At 37.5% G+C, this 24,496-nt stretch overlaps 1 protein-coding gene across 2 annotated transcripts in view; it reads right to left on the bottom strand.

Moving 5' to 3' along the window:
• The window catches only part of LOC107602763 (pseudouridine-5'-phosphatase-like), a 32,030-nt gene extending 10,786 nt beyond the window's left edge, over positions 1–21,244 (bottom strand). For both annotated transcript variants that reach the window (XR_001611069.1, XM_016295339.1), the window contains exons 1-3: positions 21,015–21,244; positions 20,478–20,696; positions 20,069–20,298 (exon numbers count right to left, since the gene is read on the bottom strand). Coding sequence is in view for 1 of the 2 variants with exons in the window: in XM_016295339.1 (XP_016150825.1) it covers positions 20,069–20,298; positions 20,478–20,696; positions 21,015–21,069 (504 nt within the window). In the remaining variant the exon portion in view is untranslated. The remainder of the gene's footprint in view (positions 1–20,068; positions 20,299–20,477; positions 20,697–21,014) is intronic.
• Positions 21,245–24,496: the final 3,252 nt, after the last annotated feature.

Here is a 24,496-nt window from a genome sequence, read left to right as displayed (position 1 = left end):
TTTCACAACAAATCTATTGCTAATAATAGTTACCTCCTACAGATAGCAAATAACAAAAAGTACAAATGATTTATGTAGCAAGCATCTAGCAGGTAGATGTTTACCTGTTTCATTTTAAAAATAAAAACACGGTGGGATATAAACAAATGGTGAGGGTGACATAAGGCAGAATATTTAGCACTTCCACAGGATGCCCAAAAATCTCTAGCACGCACAGGCAAACGTGTCACACTTAATGGCTAGACATGAATTCTAGGATGATGCAAAGATGACCTGACACAGTGGAGTCCATCAACGGTCCAGCGCTCTGGGAAATGTCAGGGGCCAGATGACCATCTCAGCTAGGCAACATCAGAGTGACTAACATCACGTGTTATATAGAGAAGACATATCACTGATGCGTTTCACATGCGCACAAGCTAACACACACACGCAGGGGACTTAAATAAAACTGACAGACTATAAACAAGTCTTATTAAGTTATTTATTCTTGTGAGATCTCACAGATGGATGTGTGCCTATAAAACACAAAACACGTCCTATGTGCACTGCATGATGCAGCCCTGAAGGAATATGTTAGTACAAGTCCCCACAAGTTTGTTAATAATTGACAGGGGGACCTCTTCTTGTTCACTTTGAGAATTTATGCAGCAGCAACAACAACAACAAACATAACTATACAAAACTAAAGACTTTTGTGTACAGTATTTCAAAAAACTGTCTGTTTAATATGGAAGCCCTTTCCGGCCACTTTGAGAAAAAAAAAATATATAATTATGTAAGTCATAATAATACTTTCTCATAATTATGACATGACTTACTATGTCATAATTAGGGCTGGACGATATGGCCAAAATTGATATCACGATATATTTCTTAATTTTAGTCGATACGATATAATTCCGATATCGATATGAACACTATTTATCTGAAATAGAAATCGTTTGTAACATTATAAATGCCTTTATCACTTTTTATCAATTTTAAGCATCCTTGCTAAATAAAAGTATTAATTTCTATCATTTCTTTCCCAAAAAAATAATAAAAATTATACTGAATGGAATAGTGTATAATGTTACAAAAGCTTTTTATTTCAGATAAATGCTGATCTTTGGATCTTTCTATTCATCAAAGAATCCTGAAAATGTTTTTTACTCAACTGTTTTAAATATTGATAATCAGCAAATCAGCATATTAGAATGATTTCTGAAGGATCATGTGACACTGAAGACTGGAGTAGACCTAATGATGCTGAAAATGTACCTATGTATGATCACAGGAATAAATTACATTTTAAAATATATTCAAATAGAAAGCAATTTTAAATATTAAAAATATTTCAACATTTTACTGTTTTTGCTGTACTTTGGATCAAATAAATGCAGCCTTGGTGAGCAGAAGAGAATTCTTAAAAAAAAAAAAAAACATAAAAAATCTTACGGTTCAAAAACTTTTGACTGGTAGTGTAGGCTGATTATTCTTATAGATTGAAACAAATGTGCTTCAGCCAGAAAAAATGGTATGAAAAAGTGCTCCGAGTCGCTGCAGAAAACAAAAAAATTGAACAACAACAAAAACTGGAAATGTTGTTGGAGACAGGCTTATTTAAAATGAAAACTCATTTTGTCAGCAGGAGGCGCTTTTAGAGTGATAAAACTAGCGGTTTCTCCAGTAATGGCTGTAAACAAAGCAGCTCAGCTCATGAATGCTACTTCTACAATGAAAATGCCATCGAAACTTTTCTGAAGATAGTAAATTCCCTTCAGAGATACATTCATATAAAGCACACGCGCCGTGTTATGATTTTGAAATGTGCAGTGCTCATGTTTATTCAATGACGTCAAACGGCACAAATAAATCAGTGTATGGGAAACTGGTAATGTATAACGAAATATCGGAAATGTGTTTAAAAATCATATCACCGTTATTGAAAAAAACTATATCGCGATACATATTGATATTGAATTATTGTCCAGCCCTAGTCATAATAATGAGAAACTTTTTTGTAATTATGCCTTAGTATCTCATAATAATGAGAAACTTTCTCATACGAGTTAATATATTATAATATGAAGGGAAAAAATCTCATACATAATGAGAAACTTTCTTGTAAAAATGACTTGACATCTCGTAATAACGAGAAACTTTCTTGAAATAATGACTTAACATTTCGTAATAATGAGAAACATTCTCGTAATAATGAGAAACTTTCTCAAAATAATGACTTAACATCTTGTAATAACGAGAAACTTTCTTGAAATAATGATCAACTTTCTAGAAATAATGACTTATTTTCTCAAAATAATGACTTATTTTCTCATAATAATGAGAAACTTTCTCAAAATAATGAGAAAATTTATCATAATGACTTAACATATCGTAATAACGATAAACTTTATCGAAATGACTTATCTTCTCATAATAATGAGAAACTTTCTCGAAATAATGACTTAATTCACGCATGCGCAACGCAACGTGATGGCACGCTATAGCGACATCTGTTCGTCAAAGCCATGCAGGAACACCGCAAACATTGCACGTTAAGCGTTTTCCTAACCGTTATAGAAAATGCATAAGCGTTGCTGTTTTGCGTTGCATTCATATTTTGGGTCCACCTGAATGCCTGCAGTATGCATGATAATTAAGTTGTGTATTGAATTTGGTTCAGTCTGTCTTTGTACTTCAAGCTACTTTAAGCATTTTCAAGTTAAGCGTTTGTCCTGCAAGAAGCGGGATGCTGATTGAAGACCAAGTGGTTGCCGTGGTAATGAACAACTACGCTTTGTGCAAGCGGGATGGGATTGGGCTACTACTGTATAAACATTGTGGGCCTATGCGATGCATGAAAGTGACAGCTAATAAAACTAACAAATCATTGAAATTAACATCTATTCATTAAGTTTATGTGTGTAATGGCTTTCATTTCTTCATAAAATGTGTGTGATTTTTGTTGGAATATATTCCTCTATATCTGTTTGAAGCCATGAACTATTTGGCAGAGTAACTTGGTAAGTGCTGCAAATTAACAAGACTACATGCGTATCATTTATCTGAAATCGTTAATGACTATTATTACACTTTAGATTACAGAACAAAGCAATGTTTGCGGAGTTCCTTGGGGGGGGATTGATACAGCATAGTATCGCGTTTTTTTTCTGTGGCAATACTGTATCGATACACGGACGCAAAGTGACGATCTTTTATTATACTATTTTGTAGAGTAATAAAATACATTTCTTTACAATCCACTAGATGGTGGTGTTTTTTCTGGTGAGGTCAGCTGGGTCACCTTCAGCATGCAGTAAGTTAGTAAAATAAAGAGGTTTGCATCGCGGAAAGTTATCAGGAAAGACCCATCTGCGTTTAAATCAGATGTATGGACTTACTTCGGATTTGTAAACAAGGAGGGGATGTAAGTAGGGATGCACCAAAAATATAGGCTACATATAATAATAATTTATGTTTCACTTTCCTCGTCACTGCGTGGTTTGACGCTCCGCTCAGTATTCCGATCTATGAATGTGCGTTCCGCTCGTGTACCGCTCATGCTCACCAGAAAAGCAAAGTCTGCTCAAATAACGCGCTGACAGGAAATTTCTATGCAGTATACTTGTTCCGGTTTGCAGTAGCGCTACTGTGCTGTAACATGGTGTAGGCTAGATCAGCTGTACTGCGCAACACTGCTAAAATGATGCTACCTTCAGTGACGCTATGCTCTGCTCATATGCTCTGATAATAATAGCTTTGTAGGACTATACATTATTTGGATAATTAGTCAAAAAAACAACAACAACAACTTTTACCTGTAAAAAGCACTAAGTATTTAAAGCCACTTTTATTCTTTTTTAGCACAAACATGCCTATTTTCTATGCAAATAAAGCTCATTATGCATTGTGCCTCATTCACAAAACTCAGCATTATTATAAATGGATGGAATATTTTAATTAGGGATGCACCGATACCGATACTGGTATCGGGCCCGATACTGAGCTCCTGTACTCGTTAAAATGCCCCGATACCAAACGCCGATACCACACAGCATGTGATAAGCGCCATATTCAGACAAAGAAACACCGACAACAGAACAACAGACAGCAGAAAGGAGTTAAGGATGTCTACTACGAAGTATATGTATGCAATGAATATAACGTTAAACATACAGTATTAATGCCTGTATAGCTGATGTGCGCGAGCTGATAAACAAAGCATGCTGAGTGGATTGAGCGCGCGGCGGCGCAGATGCGCGAGCTTGTCGAGTGAATATATCTTTCTCACAGACATCACTGGAAAGTTTGTAGTTCGGTCGGATATGTCAAAAAGAAGTAAGTAAAACATTGCACAAGTTACTTAACGGTAGGGAGAGAGAGAGAGCGCGCACTTCTGTTGTGTGATCTTTGACGTTCACTCACTTAGCACGCGCATCATTTGGATTAAAACTAAATCGTAAAAATAAGACCATTTATAGGGGCATTCACTATAAACATCATTTATTTTCAAACTTAGGCATACATGACTTTCTGGCGAAAGTGAATCTAGCAGCTTGTATGAAATGCGCTAGGCTGTACTATTCTACATCAGTACAAATACGTGCACGCGTTGAGTGTGTTTTGCTTGCTTGAGTGTTTCTGCATTATATGAGTGGCTTTGGAATATAAACCGCAGCATGTTTCAGATGAAAAAACACGACTTATATTTCTGAAAATATCACAGCTAGGAGATTTATAACGAGTGGTTCCCTGCATTATTACAGCAAAGTGCGTGATTACAGTACTAAGCCGCTGCAATGGAGCAGCTCTAATGCTATTAAATTAAAGATGATGTAGGCTACCATAGAGCAAAAAAACGAACAGTGAAAGAAAAACTTGTAAAATACATTTTAATGTGCATAACTAAGTGTGAAAATAACAGAAGGATATACAGTCAAACCAAAAATTATTCAGAGACCAGATATCATTTTTAAATATTTTTTTTACTAGTGGGTGCAGGACACTATAGTTCATTTATGTAAGTGAGGATAGCAAAATAAAGTAAACTGTGACAAATCATACGCAAAAATTATTCATACAGTTGACTACCAGTAAAATTGATACAAATTTGGGACCAAAAATTATTCAGACCGAGACTGGGAAAAAACATTGAAGTTGAGGTTTGCATGAAGCTGGGTGACAGCATGCCCAGGAGACTACAGGCTGTCATTAAAGGGGTCATATGATGCGATTTCAATTTATGCAACGCGTAAAAAGACAGTACAAGTCATTATAATCAGTAATTATGTCCCCACTGGATGCAACAAATGCCTCGTTTGTAATGGGTTTTAATGTTTTTGTCTCGTCGCTCCGGCCGGGACACGGCATCAACAGTATGTGAGGGGCGTAACATTTCTGTCTTACGCTTGAGGTATTCGGCCAATCACAACTCATTGGATAGCTGGCCAATCACAGCACACCTCGCTTTTTTCAGACCGATGAACTTTGTAAAAATCTACGCGTTTCAAAAATGCGGGGCATAGAGGAGAAACAATAATGTACAGTATGTGGAAAATAATGTGTTTTTTGAACTTTAAACTGCATAAACACATTTCATTACACAAAATAATGTTCTTTTTAGCAGCATCATATGACCGTTTAAGGCTAAGGGCTGCCCGACTAAGTATTGATAGTTGTGTAAATACTGTCATACTAACAGCTGTCTAATTTTTGGTTGATTGTAATCTATTACATACCTTTCTATCAAAGTTATCTAACATTATAAAGCTGAATTTGTTCTGACTGAATTGAATTCTTGTCATGTTTTATTACCATTTTCTAAACTATAGCGAATAAACTGTGATAATGTGAGAATTGTTGAAAGGTGTCTGAATAAATTTAGGTTTGACTATCTATTTGATAAATTAAGTTAACCAACTAACATTATACATACTCTGGTTGCTGTACCCAATATTTAAAAAATTTACAAATGCAATAAAAATATTGGTATCGGTACTCGGTATCGGCAAGTACCAAAAATAAAAGTATCGGTATCGGGTGAGTACTGGAAAAAGTGGTATCGGTGCATCCCTAATTTTAATGGATGGATAAATGGATGACACATTTTAATGGATGGATGGATGGATGGAATATTTTGGATGGATGGATGGATGGAATATTTTGGATGGATGGATGGATGGATAAAATAATCTAATGAATGAATGAATAGAATATTTTAATGGGTGACTGGATTAAATATTTTAATGGATTGATGGATGAATGGAATATTTTAATGGATGGATGAATGGATAGAACAATCTAATGGCTGACTGGATAAATATTTTAATGGACCGAAACATGAATGGAGTATTTTAATGGATGGATGGATGAAAGCAAAAAAAAGAGGATGTGATTCAGAATCTAAGAATTAGGAAATGTGTATCAGTTCCCTGCACTTGCAGAGAGTTCAGCATATTCAGTTTTTCAATCAAGGAAACAAATAATAATTTTACTACATGAAAAATGGCTATAATGTAGCATGCAAAAGTGTCATGCTAAACAACGCACATGACAAGTAACCACGATTTAATGGTTTGGTGCCAGTTTCATAAGGCTGTAGTCATTAGCCCGAGTCCATCTGCTCTGATATGGAGCCAAAACTCAGGCATGACAAGGCTGAGATTACAACAACAGGAGAGGGAAGCGTGTCCTCATCATCAAGTAGATTAACACGTGAATCACATAAGTGACTGTACACATGCCACGTGACTATAGGTATGAGTGAATATATGTGCCAGTAAAAAAAGGTTGTTAAAGTTCGGTAGAGACTTTGACAAATCGCTGACAGCATCTTCTAAATGATCAGTGGGCCTGTGGCTGGCCCGAACCGAGATGACGTGTAATGGAGAAAAAGCAGACTGATGACACCCACGCTTGACACAGAGCACTTTATTTGGTCAAGATGACCAAAACACCATGCCCACTGTTTCACTGTAAAACTTAAACATCATTGGATAAATCCAATCTTCACCCATTACTGCATCAGCCTCAGCATCAAATAGCCTGTTCTACCAAATATGAAAAATCATTTAAAATGGAACCCTCAGAGGTCGGAAAGGCATTTCGGTCAGCATTTTTGTTTTTATAGATGACAGTTTAAATAGACTTTTACAAATTCTGTGCTTGATGACAAAGTATATTCAAAAAGTGCTTAATTTCTCCATGGACATATCTCTGCATATTTCAAAGGATTCAGTGAACAATTGGGGCCCGTCTTTGGATGATACATTTGGTCTAATCTTAAAATGCATTTCTCAACACCCAGTTGGCATGTTCTTCAGAGGGACTTGGGCGGGTGATCGATATGGCAAAGCTCCTCAATAAACTCACACACACTCCACTTCTTCAGCCCACTAACACTCTTCATGAGGTCTTGAACTCGGCACGGTCTCCACTCTGCACAAAGCTGTGGGTTGATAAAGTGCTAAGAGGGATTGTGAAGCACTGCTTGGTTAAGGAAGATTCCAGTATCAGTCTTGAACACAGACATAAGAAACTAAACGCACGCACACACACACTAAAATGCTGTATTACTGACTTAAGCAAGCCAAGATTTCTCTGTATTCAACATCATTTAGAATGTGTGCAATACAGCACAAATTTGTGTTTTTTTATTCTTACCTGAATAATATTTACATTTAACTTTCCAAAAAAATTCTACAACTAATAAATTAGTGTAGTTTTGATCATTTTAATGGAAGCAAATTATTTAGCATTATGTTTACCTAGTGTTAGCTTTCGAAAAAAAGAAAAGAAAAAGAAAAAAGAGTTTACTCATCAGAATTTTACTATTTTAAACTATCTTTACCACACTGCATGATTTTGGTCACAGTTTGCCATCTGAGACAAATATTTGGGGTCGTAAATGATTTATTTGCTCTATTGTCGTAGAGCAAAATTATTATTTTTTTTTTTGTGGTGAATTTTAGCCTCCGATAAATTGCTGGTAGCGTCAAAGAAATTGGGTCACACTTCTACAGTGTGACAGCTCTTACTGCTCATGTGCACTAAAGAATAAATAGGGTTGATCAATTTTGCACACAAAGTTTTCTATGGCTGTTCATAGAGCTCCACACACATAGGTATGCAAGAAATTACATCATATTTGTCCCAAATGGTTGATATTGTGCATAGTGATTTCACCTTAGGCTGGAAGATTGTGTACTGTGCATTTTTAAATAATAAATTTGTCTTTAAGGTGCTTGAATAAGGTGCTTGAATAAAGTTAATGGATATACAGAAATATCATAATATAGATTGCACATTCTTCCCATTTGCACTTTTTTTTTTGGTCACAGTGCTTCTCATCCAGTGTGATGGAAATGTCTAGATGTCTTGGCTACAATTTTTTGTACAGTCTGGCATGAAAGACTGTAAACTGCCTTGTTAATATCTTTGAAATCAAGATTGTTTAAAAAAATGTACAGTTTATAGCAGGCTTTACAACTCTCACTTTCTTTAATTTTTGCGAACAAGTCTCACGTGTGTAACATTTTAGCTCTGGTGTATGAAACAGTCTGTCTGGTTATCAACTGTACCTGTTTTCTCTTGGAAAAGTTGCGCTTTGAAATCCAACCCTTTAAAAGCCCTGCCACTACAGCCATACACATGCAGACATGGACATCTTTGCCGACTGAGTCACATCTTGTATTGCTTTTTGAGTATCCCATTTTGAGTGTTCCACTTCCACTGCAAACCATTTTATGCAAGAATGTGACTTATGCACATGTTCCCAAAGAAATGTGCTCAACTGGGTTTAGACGACACCAAATCCAGGCCAATTATACAGTGCTCCATTAAGACTGATTGAAAAGTCACTGAAACAACCCACCAATTAATCAGTTTTTAAAACTTTACGGATCCCTAGTTCTCTAGTACCTCACACCACTGACAAATTCACAAAGTTTGAATCCAGTTCAAAAAGAACCGGCGGACATTGGATTGTGTTCTTCCTAAAAACCACATTCTCTCATCTTTTGTCTTGCTCCATCTCAAATATGCTGGATCACTCCACCATTTCTCTGTCATTATGATAAATGATGGCAAAAATGTGACTTCCCTCGTGTTCACACAAGAACATGAACTTCAGTTCCTCTATGTTTCATTAATCTAAGCCATGGAACTGAACCCACCTTTTACAAAGCTCCACTCCCTTCACTGCACTGCTCAGCACTGAGGGATGCAAAAAGCCTGACTCTTCCAGAAAGAGGTGGTCCAATTCCTTGCCTCCGGTCACAATGGAGACAGATGACTGGGCATACATACATTACTCACATGCATGAGAGGGCTTCCATGCCTCTGGAAAGACTACTCAGTATTCATGTCATGCTGGCCTTCCTCACATCACCACGTGCATGCAATGGATGGAGATCAGAAAGTCGCCTTTAAATTGCTCCTCTAATGCTACTCTGCTCTTAGCTAGAATGAACTTGAAAAGGTTGAGCTGATTAATGGCCCTTATGGTTTGGTGATAGTTGGTCCTGATCTCTTTGCTATAGGAAATGCATGGGTTTCTATGTGCTTGAGACTTGTCAAGTTTGATCCTGAGAAAGAAAAAAAACCTAAAAGATCTAAACACCAAAGCAAAACGTGTTTTTTTTTTTTTCAAAGGGAAACCAAATATTGACCATGTCCAAGGCCAATGCATGCACAATGGAGGTGTATTTTTTACAAAATTATTCTGGCAACCACAGCTGCCAAAATTATTTTGTAAAAACTACATTTTTTTTTTTTACAGTGTACGGCTCACTGACCAGAAACAACTGAAAATATATTTGAATGGTAGGGGTGTGAATCTTTGGGGTTTTACTGCAAATAAATTGATGAACAAGTGATTTATATTTCATAGATTTGATTCAGAAAACTCAATTTTGATGAGAAAAATTGTAGGATGAGTCCAATACAAACAATTCATGGGAGAGCTATGGATGATATAAAGACACTATTTATGGATAATGAAAAATAATAATAAAAGATACTTTCCTCTTTAAAGATTTTCACTGAAAACTCTTATGAGGCTATGCTGGTGGACATCTACTCGCCAGATTTGAGTTCTGTCTCATGGGATCTCTACTAGTCAATTGCACTGTAAGTCAGTGGAGCATTGGATCTGTACTTCAGTGTTTAGTCTCTGGTGACCCTGCCAGTGGACTGTGACACTGGGACATGTTCAATGATGCTGCAGAAAAGCTTATCCATGGATTTTTTTTTTAGTGTGTGTGTGTGCCATCTCACATGAAAAAAAGGAATCTGTGGGCTAAAACATGAAACAGAGGCTTGTAGACTCAAATAAGTAAAATCACTGCATTGCTTTCTTCTTTATTTAGAGAGATAGAAAGTTCTTAAAATCGAAGCACAGCACTGCTGACCATAGATATTCTATTCTTGTCAGCATAAGCATTGCGTAGTTAATATGGTTAAAGTAACCATATTACCATTATTTACTTTAAATAATGGCTATTTTAAAGGCATAGTGTAAAGACCCTCATTGTGTTTCATTCAGATGCACTGAAGAACATATCTTGTGAGCCTCTCCAGACGGTTGAGCACTGTTGCTGCACCATGCTGTAATATGCAGTGCTAGAGAAAACGGCTGTCTAATGAATTAGACTGCACAATGTTCCTGAAAACTATGCTATAATCAAAAATCTAAAAAAATTCAAACTTATTTTTGACACACTTGATTATAGCTGTAGCATGTTACTGAATTTTGAATTAGATTAAAAGCAGGATAATGGCTGATCATTGTTTTCATGATCGATCATTGGTGTCACTTACTTGAGTTCTCAGGTAACTTGTGCTATGCAAATATACCCTCACATGACAATGATCTATTACTTCTTTAGCTTTTGATAGCTCTTGAAACTCTAAACCCGAAGAGACAAAATTCCAGCACCATCAATAGCCTTTCATCATTAAATGCATAGTTCACCAATACATTTAAATATGCCATCATTTACTCACCGCTATGACGTTCCAAAGCTCTATGACTTTCTAGTCACTGCAGAACAAAAACAGAAGATATGTCTGAAATGTTACAATCAAAGGTAATTAAGTCCAAAACTACTTTGGATGTCAATGACTTCCATTGTATGGACAAAAAAAGGCTTTTTTTTTTTTTTTCTAAAAAACTCGCTTTCTCAATGCCCTATTATATGTATTGTGTACATATTACACATATTACATTCATATTCTTCAACGTAAGCTTTGCAAACTGATACAAAAAACTCTTCTCAATTGATATGGCTTGTCGAACATAGCAACAGTAACTAAGGAGGGTGGGTTTTTGTGAAGGGTCAATTGACCTATCGGTATGCCCCGCCCCCTTTAGTTACTGTTGCTCCCTCGGACAAACAAACGGAGTTGCTCACTGTCTCACAATGACAGCTGTCAGTGTGAAAACCTTATACCACAAAGTTTTTGCACAATTTTGGACACAGAAGGGCCACCATTCAAGTGGGAATTAAATATTCCATGGAGGGATATATAAAATTCTAAAATAAATATGGTGGGTAACTTGAAGTGAGATTTTGCACAATTTTGGACACAGAAGGGCCACCATTCAAGTGGGAATTAAATATTCCATGGAGGGATATATAAAAGATTCTAAAATAAATATGGTGGGTAACTTGAAGTGAGAGTTTACAAATCACAATGCAAGCGGGAGAAGTCTCATATTACGGTCATCACGATCAATGATCACAACATGCAGGATCAACACTGTTCATGTACCGCAGAGTACGATTAAATTAATGTACATTTAACTAGTTTAATATTGAGAGGCACTAAAATGTAGACCTTCGTTTATGTGTTTTTGACTTACACTGTACATGATGCGAGAACAGTTCGCTATTTAGGTTTGTAATAGCATTGACTCACTAACTTTATCGTTAGCTGGTTTTAGCCAGAGATACCTTGCTGAAACGCAAGATGGCATTAACGTTTTGCTTGAGCAGATGAAAATTGTAACTTAATGAGAGTTTGACAACCAGAAAATTAAAGTTTTTGTCTTCATTGGGATTGGGGTTGAATGCTTAGGAACATTTTGCTCTGTTTTGTTTGGATTTAGGATATGTAATAAAATCAATTGTTTTGCCCATCCTCTCAGGATACCTGGAATCAGTGTTACAAGTAACACAGGCACATTGTTTTCCATTTCCGTAGCATAAACACCATCAAACCGATGAAGCTTTGGATCTTCTAATGTTTCTCTATGGTGCTGAAACCTACAGATGTCCGAGTTCCGCTCCCCGTGCAACTGATGCTCGACTGCCATTGGCTCATCTGAGTTCGAGGGGATGGGCTTACCGATAGGTCAGTTGGAACTCATAACTTTTTAACTCTCAACCCATTATGGAGCGGCATTTACTACACAGAGCCTTAGTTCACTGACAAGCTACACAAAATCGTGTTTATAATCGGCAATGAATCGCCTGCGATTTTTAACGCGATTTTGCGTAGCTTGTCAGTGAACAATGGCTCTGTGTAGTAAATGCCGCTCCATCTGACAGCACGTGCTGGAGATTTACTACTAATCACAGAACCGGCTTTACTGACGAGATGCGCATGAAAATCGCATTCGATTTTTTTGCACAGCCCTAGCTGTATCTTTCTTTTATAAATATGACAAAACTAAAGACTCTTTGGAGATAGGAAGGATGCAATACTACTCTATAGGTACTCAAGATTAACAAAATGATGAAACTGTGCATTTTAACTAAAAGCAATCAATTCAGATTTTTGTATTTGACATTGATTACTGACTATGATTATTTAGCCATATTAAGAAATCCAATTAATCATTATACCAGTAACAATGGTATGTTAAGCTGGTACATACTCTTAAAACAGCATTTTCTTGCACCCACACCAGGGGGTCCATCTCAAATTGCTAGGGGGCTAATAGAAAATTCCTGATTGTGAACAATAGCTGGAAAACCATGGCAAGTGATATGAGAGTAAAGCAGGGGCATGTATTTTCCCATTCATCTACACAAGTACAATTATTTTATCTCTCTCTCTTTAGAGTTCTTTGGAGCTCTTCAATAAAGACCCTTGAACCAAACCAACCAGTTTCAAAAATAATCAGATTTAAAATTCAAAATACACTTTACAGTTTCAAAAATGTTTCATAGCAATTATTGTTGACGTTTTTATTATTGCCCCATCACTTTCTGTGTTTATCAAAAAAATATTTTGTGAAGATTGGTTGGATTGGGGTGGGGAAGCGATTTGAGACAAAATTTTCAGAGAAGCCTGAAAGACTCGAACTAAAGCTGTTTAAATTGCTGAATAATTGCCCATTTTGTGAAAATATTGTGTTTTTATGCTTTATTACTTGAAATACAAATGTCACAGAAAACAACATATTCTAAGTTATACTAAATAATTGTGCAATTCATCAAAGCAATATCACACATAATCACACTTGTGTACTGATTCAAAAGTCTGGGATCACTAGGACAAGAAATTGATACTGTTATTCAGAAAGGATACATTAAATTGCTCAAAACAGACAGTAAAGACAATTGCACTACTGTTCAAAAGGATTGTGTAATGTTTTTGTAAGAAATCACTTTTGATCACCAAGGCTTAATTTGTGTGATTAAACAAAAAAACAAACAAGATCCTTCAGAAATAATTCTAATATGCTGCTCAAGAAACGTTTTATCACTGTTAAAAACAGTTGTGCTCTTCTTTTTTGCTATTTTGTTTTACAGTTGTGCTCTTCTTTGTTGTTGTTGTTTTGTGAAAACAGTGATTCAGGATTCTTTGATGAATAGAAAGTTCAAAAGCACAGTATTTATTCGAAAAATAAATATTTTGTAACATTAAAAATTGTCTTTAGTGTCACTTTTGATCAATTTAATTTGTCCTGAACAGTGGTGTAAAATGTCTGTAAACAACTGCTCTTCAACTTTCTATTCATCAAATAACAAAAAAGGCACTGTATCATGGTTTCCACACTTCCTTTGAGAACAACCATTTTCAAACTGTGATAATAAAAAAAGTTTCTTGAGCATTAATTCAGCATTTTAGAATGATTTATGAAGGATCAGGTGTAAAAAATGTTTTAACTAATAATATTTCATGGAATTTCAGTTTTGATTACTTTATTGATCAATTAAAGGTAGCCTTGGTGAGCAGAAGAAGCTTCTTTCAAAAACATTGGGAGAGAAAAAAATAGAAATAAACCTACACAGCAAAACAGAATGGCGTGTACAAGGGTAGTATAACAAACAGAGAATAACTAAACGATAAAACAGAAAAACAGTGTGACTATATTTATGCCATTATTATTACTATTGTTTATTCTAGTAGTAACGAAACTAGCACCGGCTCTAGACAAACCTATATTACAATTCCTGACAGAGCTTGTAGGGAAACCAGAGCCTTCAATTATGCATATCATCATACTTCAGGATGCCAGCAAACTATTTAGGTATCTTGTTGTACAAACCTACTCTTGCTAAGGAATTACCTTTTCAACAGCCGCTACTGTTTGTACTTGATTATATACCGTCAAAAAAGAGGTGACAGCCAACATGCAAACTCCCTAACGGCTGGAAGCTTCACTCTGCTGAATGGCTAAATATTTAAAAGAACATTAGGACAAACTGGGGTATGCGTCCCGTACAATAATGCATCGTTAAAAAACAGTCACCTAACTAGTCATGACTGTTTCCCGAAACAATGTTGTAGCAAATCTGTCATTCAACCACGTTGGTTAAATTATGTCACGCAGTTGGTAGAGTAATAACTTATTTTAATTAGTGGTCGGCTGATATTTGGCATTTTTCAGAAGTCGGTCTAATAATCAGATAGAACTACAGTCGTGGCCAAAAGTTTTGACAGTGACATAAATTTTGTGTTTTGCCAAGTTTGCTGCTTCAGTATTTGTAGATTATTTTTCCACGTGTCTATGGTTTACTGAAAAACAATGATAAGCATATCATAAGGTTTAAAGGCCTTTATTGGCAAAAAAAATAAAATACAATGAGTCAATATTTGCAGAACCCTTGTCCTTCATAACCTCTGCAATTGGCTCTGGCATGCTGGATATTAGCTTCTGGGCCAAATGCTGACTGATGGCGATCCATTCTTGCCTTATTAGTTCTCGGAGTTGATCACAATTTGTGGGCTTCTGCTTGTCCACTCGCCTTTTGAGGACTGACCACAGGTTCTCAATGGGATTGAGATCCAGGGAGTTGCCTGGCCATGGATCCAAAATTTAAATGTAATGATCTTCGAGCCTCTTCTTCATCACTCTTGCTTTGTGACATGGTGCTCCATCATGCTGGAAAATGCACGGATCATCACCAAATTACTCATGGATCGCTGGAAGAAGTTGCTCTTGCAGGATGTTTTGATACCATTCCTTATTCATGGCAGTGTTTTCGGGCAGAATTATGAGAGAGCCCACTCTCTTGGTTGAAAAGCAACCCCACACATGGATAGTCTCAGGATGCTTCACTGTTGGCACATCACAGGACTCATGGTAGCGTTCACCTTTACTTCTCCGAACAATCGATTTTCCAGATGTCCCAAACAGTCGGAAGGGAGCTTCATCAGAGAAAATAACTTTGCACCAGTCTTCTGCCGTCCAATCCTTGTACTTCCTGCAGAATTTCAGTCTGTCCTTGCCATTTTTCTTGGAGAGAAGTGGCTTCTTTGCTGCCCTTCTTGACACCAGGCCGTTGTCCAAAAGTCTTGGCCTCACTGTGCGTGCAGATGCTCTCACACCAACCTGCTGCCATTCTTGAGCAAGCGCTGCACTGTTGGTGACACAATTCTGTAGCTGACACCTCAGGAGGAGATGGTCCTGGCGCATGCTGGACACTCTGGGACTTCCTTAAGGCTTCTTCACTGCAGTCGAACCTCTCTCCTTGAAGTTCTTGATGATCTGATAAATGGTTCTTTCAGGTGCAATATTCTTTGTAGCAATTTATTTGCATGTGAGGCCATTTTGATGCAAAGCGATGATGGCTGCACGTGCTTCTTTGGAGGTAACCGTTGCTAACAAGAGCACAATGATTGGAAGCACTTCTTCCCTCCTTTTATAGCAATCAGTCTGCTCTTACAGTCTATTTAGTATGATAGTGATTTCACCTGACTAGTACTCATTCACACTTTCACGTGTGCTGCTGATATGATTAGTCAATTAATGTCAGCTGGTCATTTTGTGTTAGGATCAAAAAACAGTGAAATTAGTTTTTTTGTGAAAAGTTTTTAGCAATTATTTAAAATGCATCTGCTCACTCTACACAATATTCTAGAAACAATGTGAATGAACATCACAACAGCTTAAGCAGCAAACTTTGAAAAACAAAATTTATGTCACTGCCAAAACTTTTGGCCATGACTGTATTAAACAAAGGAATTACAATGTATACAAAAAAGTATTATAACGATTGCTTTTATATTATTAGTAATAGAAAGGCAAATATTATAATACTTTCTCATGCCATCAGCATTCAGCAAATAAAAGTTACGCATTTATATCATTTAAACAAATCTTTGAATGACTAATGAACATTCAAATTTCACAAACCTTGCAAACTTAGACGGATCCAGCTGTGAGATTTTGTAAAGTGTGCATTTGTATCCTGCATGATCACGTGTTCTCTGTGTGATGATCAGTCCGTATGAATTGAATGCGGACAGGAGGAGAGTTTAACCTCACTGGAGATGTGTGATCGACAAACTTTAAACTCGTGATTTCAAACTATCCTGCGCTTTATCCATTTGCCCACTGCCATATTCATGTCATTTTCACTGCGTGCTGTATGTAAAATCACTGTTACCTTGGCTTTTGTCACAGTTCGCTAGTGATGTTACATATGACACTGAAGCTTCAAAGCGCGTATCGGGTAAGCAGAGCAATTTCTCACGAAGCTCTGTGCCGGAGTGCGTATTGTTTTCAGAAAATCACGTGATCAGCAGAAAATGAAGCCTCACTATCTGTCCAATCCAAGCGGCAACCTCCCGATCTCTCTCGTGAAGCCAACAAGGAAGTGACTTAAACTGTAATTCATCAACTGGCCGCTAGAGGCTGGCTGCAAAAGGGAGTCAATCCCATAGACACCCATGTTAAAATGCCCAACTTTACAGCAGAAAAAAACATGTTTACAGCCTGGTTCAAAAGATTATTTGGGTCTATATAGCTAATTTTGCCCTTCATGACAACTGTGAGGGGGGTGAATTTTTTTATAACTCATTTGTTTAAATTATATTAAGCCTTAAAGTTCTGCATAATTAAGGGCGTGGCCACTTGAGTGACAGGTGGATTGCCGCTGCTGTCACCATCGTCGAGCTAGGAGGGCGTGGCTTCAGCAACCTGCTCCCGCTTCTTTCCCCATTTTCGATTATCCAGGAGTGACGCGCTGTGACGCGCTGCCAAGATGGCGACGGCCGCCTCCGCCCACTTTTGAGCTTCAAAAACGCTCTTCGGAAATCTACGGGTGACGTCAGGGACACTACTTCCATGATTTTATACAGTCTATGGTCCAATCACGTGCGTGTGTCGGAATGTTCAAAACCCCACTCTTACTTTACGAGTAAGTTTTCATTCAGACTTATTCAATTACATTTTTAAATACCCAGCCATACAAGTAATATGAAGAATAAAAAAAATATTTGGCATATGCAATTCAAATGTGTACATTATTCTTCTATTACATCATATTGATATCCATATAGGCATTTAATGTCACAGTTGAATGGGTAAATTATTTTATCAGAGAGAATGTGAACACACACACACACACAATTTTCACAGGCTTTGGGCTGCTATATTTTTTATTGACCACCAGATAGCGCTATTTTTGAAACTCGCGAAGCTTTGAATCTTTTCCCGAAACAGTGAGAGGAAAGCATCAGTGCTTCATGAGGCTTCATTTGCCCATCACTACGATTAGCTACTGAGAGGAGCACGGAGCGAGGAGACGCAGAGTCGAATTCAAACATATAGACTTTAATCATATCCAGGGAACCAGGAAAACACACAAAGCAAGAGTAGACATACAATTCCGGACAACGGAGAACAGAACGGGCTAGAACTCAAATAGGGCAGATAACGAGGGGCAGACAGGTGAGGAGGATAACTAATAACCAGGAACACCTGGGACAAATAGAACTAAATGGGGACAGGGAACCGGAAGGACCAAATAAGGGCATAAAGAAACAGGAGGCAGGAACACAGGGAAAACAAAACAAAAACCGACCATAAACTTGACAGCTTCATTTGAAAAAATATTATTCCCAATACACACAAATTTCCCAGAATACTGAGTGCCCTGTTGGTTACAGTGTTTACTTCCTTTTTAATTATATTTTTATTAAATATTTATGTATTTGTAAAAAATACTTTGTCATCTAAAGTATACGTATATTTATTTTACACATTTATTTTTAAATTTCAAATGTATTAAATATTAATTAAAATAAGTAACATTATATCGGCCATCGGCAACCTTGCTTTCCAAGATATCGGCATCTGCTTTCAAAAAACCAATATCAGTCGACCACTACTTTTAATTAATCCATTTAAAACTGGATTAATGGCAGATGTTTTGCTATAAATTACAGACATGGCATCTGAGGGCTAATTCTCTTTTTCCCTCAGTTATGCTGCTTTATTTCCAGACTTAATTATTGACTCTTTCTTACATACTAGAGCACATACACACATGCGCACTCTTCAAAAACGGTGCTGTAAATGAAATTTGTAGGCCTACAAATTTCATTTACAGCACCGTTTTTGAAGAGTCCGCATGTGTGTATGTGCTCTATGTATTAGAAATGAAAGATACAGATTGTCAGCTTGCTTATTTTGCTCAAGGATTTATAAAGTCCTCATGTCATACAAATAAGAAACTATGCTTCTAACTAGGGATGCACGATATTATCGGACTGATATCGGAATCGGCCGATAATGGCTTTAAATGTAAATATCGGCATCAGCCTGATATGAAAAATTATGCCGATATGTCTTGCCGATAAGAGGAATATATTAACTCACATGTGCTCAGGGTGTGCTAGCGATTAGATCACGTCAGCAGTGTGACTCATTTTTGAAGCAAAGTTTTGTCTGAATGATGATTAGATTCACTGTTTTCGATTGCTGCATTTAAACTGAGAATGCACGTACAGAATGATGCCTTCTGTGTGTGATTGAGTGAACAGTAATAGCACATGCAGCGGCAGCCTCCCCGGGGTCCAAACGCCCGTTCGGTAAGAAGTTTTAATCTGTAGGGGGCGCTGTTGGCCTACTTCTAATTAAGTTAAAAGTAAAATAGCCTACACAAATAACATTTAGACTGTGTTTTTGATTAAATAAAGCAGTAATTGATATCTTAAAATAATGTGTATGTTTTGATTTAAAGGTCAGAAGCTATAGCTTACATGAAAAAAAAAATCACAAACATGACACTAAATTAAATAACTATATATATATATATATATATATTGATTCATGTGTAATGTGTTTTATTTTTAAAACAAATCATAAGCTCTAAAAGATTTATCTTTTGCTTTAGACCATCTACAAATGTTAAATCTTAAAATAAAATGTTAGGGTTAACACTGCATCTTTCTGGGGGGGGGGGAAATTCAGCGATTGATGTATAGTTTATTTATAGTTATTTTCAAAGCGTCAATGTACTGTCAAACAACCTTCATTATTGTTTATTTCATTCTAACAAATAAGTTATTGTTAAAAACTTACCAAAATTAAAATATTTTGCTTATAATTTCTGCACAGCAGAGACTTGGTGTTGTTTCCAAACAAAAAGGAATATATCGGTATCGGCCAAAATGAGTTGAAAAATATCGGCATATCGGATGTCGGCAAAAATCCAATGTCGTGCATCCCTACTTCTAACCACAGGTCAAGAGTTGTCGTTCCAACCACACAACTTTGCGATGCTGTTTGCAAATGTTCATTTTGAACTACGACGGAACTTGCATCCATAGTTGGCTAACAATGCTATTGGGAAATGCACCGCTGCATGGCAGAACATGAATAGAATAGAATCACTCCTACCTGTCCAGTGTTGGCTGGGGGAGAGAATCTCTTGGCACAAACCACAAAAATATCAGGGTGTGGCTTGCCATTCTTTACTTCAGGATCATCTCCAAGTACAATGTGACTGAAGAGGCTGAAGAACTCTTTATGACAGCTGGTCTTCATCTCAAAGGTTAGACCTGCTGAGCTTGTGCCAACAGCAATAGGAATCCCATGCTTGTGTAGATGATTGACAAGCTTTTCTACACCTGAAAAGACATAAAATGGTCGCGTAAATGAATAAGCAAGCCGTTTTACCTGACCTTCAACCAGCTTCTTTAGTTCAGATGGTGACTTTGTGGCAAACATGTGGTCTAGATGCTTAATTGAGTGCCTTCACCTTCTGTTTCAAAATCACCTTCCAGTTCTGATCCTGCAAGTACAGTACCTGGCAATAGAGAGGCTGTGGGAAATAATTTGTCTTGAATTCGTCTGGTCTCCTCCAGGAGCTCTTCGGGGGTCATGGGGAGATCAATTTTGTCTCTTATGATCCTGGCAGCCTCCAGAGCTTTCTTGCCCATCACAGAGGACTTCACTTCCCATGTATACTGCTTATTGAACCTGTCACAGACTTCCTGGTATGCGACAGTGTACAACCTCTCTGTATCTGAAAGAGATACAAAGTACAAATAAAAACATGCAGTAATACAGTGTAAATTAATTGGACGGACAAAAATGATAAATAACGTCTAATACAGAAACTGATTAATTAAGACTGCTTACGAGTGGGTGTCAACTGCAAATGAGGTGTAGGCTATAAAATGTTATAGATGTATAACATATACAATTTAAAATTCGCTGATCTTTGAAATGATCAGAATCACTCAATGAATACAGTGTCTTTCTTAATTTACTGCATGCAAACAGAAGCACAAGCGCTGAGTTGATTTAAAATCTCGTTTATTTTAACATGATTCTCACCCACCTAATAATAACCCGTCCATATCGAAAAGTACGTGTGTTACTGGTTTATACGACATTTTAAAGGATACTTTTTCTTTACTGTGTGACTACACGGAACTTCATTGACAGTGACAGCAGCGACGCGAAAACTGCTGGACAATCGTAATCACACTGAAACCAAAGATCAACAGCTTCAGGTTCTGGGATACTTCAGTTCATATCTTGCTTGATATATTTGAATGTATAATGTACATGCTTTCGTAAAACCATTTATGATTACTTAGCCCGCTTCTTATCTGCGATGAACTTTTAAGTAAAAACTCAGGACAACTTTTAACTCGCCATTCTTGTTGCAAAGGATTAGGGGAAATGCAGTTTTTCAACTCATCGCACTGACGCTCTTAAACTGGTGGTATACACAGTAACACAGTCAAACCAAAATGTATGCAGACACCTTCAACATTTCTCCCATTATCACAGTTTATCCGCTATAGTTTAAAAAATGGTAATAAAATATGACAAGAACTCAGAGTTAAACTGTGTCAGAACAAATTCATCTTGATAATGTCAGATAACTTTGATAGAAAGGTATAGCTGTCAGCTGTTAAATTTAAGTACACAATTAGATAATACCAATTTAGGTCAACCAATTACCAAGCAATGCTTAATTTTGTTCAGTCTTTGGTGTAAAAAGGTCGAATTAGCAATGAACACTTTGAGCGGTTCTGCAACGTCACATAACTGCCAAATTCAAACTGTGCTTTTGAGCTTTAGCTGGCGCTGAGCCAGAGAGAAGTGCACTGCCCTTGTCATATTATCACAACTATGCAGTGTTTTTAACCACATAATGTTTATTTTAGGTTTCAGACATTTAAATACACATTAGTACTAGTAAAACAATACATTTAGAGTTTGTAAAATACACACATATGTCTATGGAAGCAACAATAACAATCCATTCAAATTTAATTTGCCAATGTGTTTTATTCATATCACATAGTGTAAGTAACTATAAAGTTCACTCTATTCTTCACCAAGTTCACTGGCAACTTATTACTTGTATTTCAGGAGAAATTGATGAATTCACATGCTGTAAATCTGACTGACAGGACTCTCACTGCAGCGCGAACAATTATGGCGGCGCCCATCTCATGTTACAGATCACGATCAAGATCATTTAGAAAGGTTTTTAAACTACAAAACACACTCATTTACACATAATTGTGAATCGGAATATCAGATTGTTCATGACATGGTATGCAGATTTGTGAATATTTTAAATAAAAGGAAAAACGAAATAAAAGTGATCCATCTGTCATACAGTTGCAGTGTCTCATTTAGAAGGATCTAGAGCATGGTTGCGCTCTCATACTACTTAAATGAAGGAAAACTATTTCTAAATTTGGAAAGTAATTTGAAAAAAAAATGATTTTACTTGTTTTATTTTGTTCAGTGTTTGAGGAGCTGCAGCGTACGTACAGCAGACATCTATTAGAGAAAAAAAAGGAGGAGGATATTAAAAACAAAGTTTATCCGTTTTCACCGAGGCGATTTAAGGTAAGTTGTAAACACCACATCTGCGCTTTTGTGTACATCTGCCGGCGCCGGCATTTTTCAAATTAACAACGTTGTTCACGGCGACGCAAAGAATTGTGGGTTATCTGTAGCAGCGAAGGATACACCTCATGCGTCCTCCAAATTCCTGTGAAAGAAGGTCGCATTTGAAGGTTGTATTCGGAGTGTCCTACTTGCTTTTCTGAAATGAGACAGCCTCGATGACGTATGCAGCCTTCGAAATGCAACCTCCGGAGGGTGCAGCCTTCTAAATGAGACACAGCTAGTGTTATTGTGGCCGCGGTGTGTCACGTAACAAGCATGATGCATTACTTTTTTTAAGGCTACTGTTATTTTAGGACTGGAGCCCTCCTTGGGCTGGACGTGGGAACTGGAGCCCTCTCTGGGATAGACTGGGGGACTGGAGCCCTCTCTGGGCTAAACTCGGGGACAGAAGCCCTCTCTGGGCTAGACTCGGGGACAGAAGCCCTCTCTGGGCTAAACTCAGGAACAGGAGCCCTCCGTGGGCTAAACTCAGGAACAGGAGCCCTCCGTGGGCTAAACTCAGGAACAGGAGCCCTCCGTGGGCTAAACTCAGGAACAGGAGCCCTCCGTGGGCTAAACTCAGGAACAGGAGCCCTCCGTGGGCTAAACTCAGGAACAGGAGCCCTCCGTGGGCTAAACTCAGGAACAGGAGCCCTCCGTGGGCTAAACTTGGGGGCTGGAGCCCACACTGGAGAGAGTTCTGGGGCTGGAGCCGACACTGGAGTGAGCTCTGGGGTAGGGATGAGGGTGGAGAACAGTCTTTTCCACCTCAGATTCCACTTCTGGTTACGGGTGCATACAGCGGCCGGCGGGCTTGAGTGAGCCACGGCCGGCGGGCTTGAGTGAGCCGCAGCCGGCAGGCTTGACTGATGACTGGCCGGCAGACTTGACTGATGAACGACCAGCGCACTTGACTGATGAAGGGGGTGATAGCAGTTGGCCCCGATCCAGAACAGAGAGTTGAGCGTGGTGTCGTCCAGTGCTGTTTTAGTCGTGATCTTGCTAAGGGGGGGACAAAAGACTTTTCAAAAAAACAAAACAAAACAGGGAGAAGGGGCGCCGCTTACTTTGTTTCGGTCCGGAATTCTCACAATTCGCTTACTGTGGCCAAGACGAGGAGACGAAGGAGCACAGAGACAAAGAGGATTAGCATTCAATAGTCTTTATTCTTACAAATACAGGAGCACACACGGAACAGGCAGGAACTCACACGTAGGACGAGGGGTAGACGTAAAATTCCAGACCAAGACAGATTGCACAGACTCGAACTTAAATACATGGGGTAATTAGGAAAACACATCTGGGATCAAATGAATAATCAATCAGGACAGGAACAGGAAGAAAACCAAACATGGGCATAAAATAAACATGGAGCACATGGGGGAGGAAAAAACAACACAAGAAAAAAATATAGTAACAAAAAAATATATAAAAAATTATAGCTGGTGTCTGAATAATTTATATCCCTATATATGCTATTGTTTGTTTGTGTTATTTTTTTATTTATTTTTTGGTCCTAAACCAAGATTGATCTTTTCATGTTACACATTGTATAGAGATTAGCCTATTTTTAAACAAAATAAAGAAATAGTTTTAAGATGTAAAAACAAAAATAAAACAAAGACTATAATGATGTAAAATGAATAAGAAAAACATAATACTCTGCACTATTTCTAGTTCATTAAGCAAATAAGAATATTTGCGGCATTGCCCATGTTATCTAATTTGTACAAAAGGTCAGTCTCTTTTCCTCTATTGAAGCAAACAAGATGCTCTTTAGAACATCTTGCTGGGATGGCGTGAATCATCAGGATTTGCACAAACATAAGGAGACCATACCAGCTTGAGGGGCACCAAATACTAAGATAAATTATTTATTCATTATTATTGAAATGGGGGGGGGGG

This window comes from Sinocyclocheilus grahami, unplaced genomic scaffold, assembly GCF_001515645.1.
Source record: "Sinocyclocheilus grahami isolate Dianchi unplaced genomic scaffold, SAMN03320097.WGS_v1.1 scaffold334.1, whole genome shotgun sequence".
Lineage (NCBI taxonomy): Eukaryota > Metazoa > Chordata > Actinopteri > Cypriniformes > Cyprinidae > Sinocyclocheilus > Sinocyclocheilus grahami.
The sequence above is the reverse complement of the archived record's forward strand: the minus strand, read 5'-3'. Positions and strand labels throughout refer to the sequence as shown.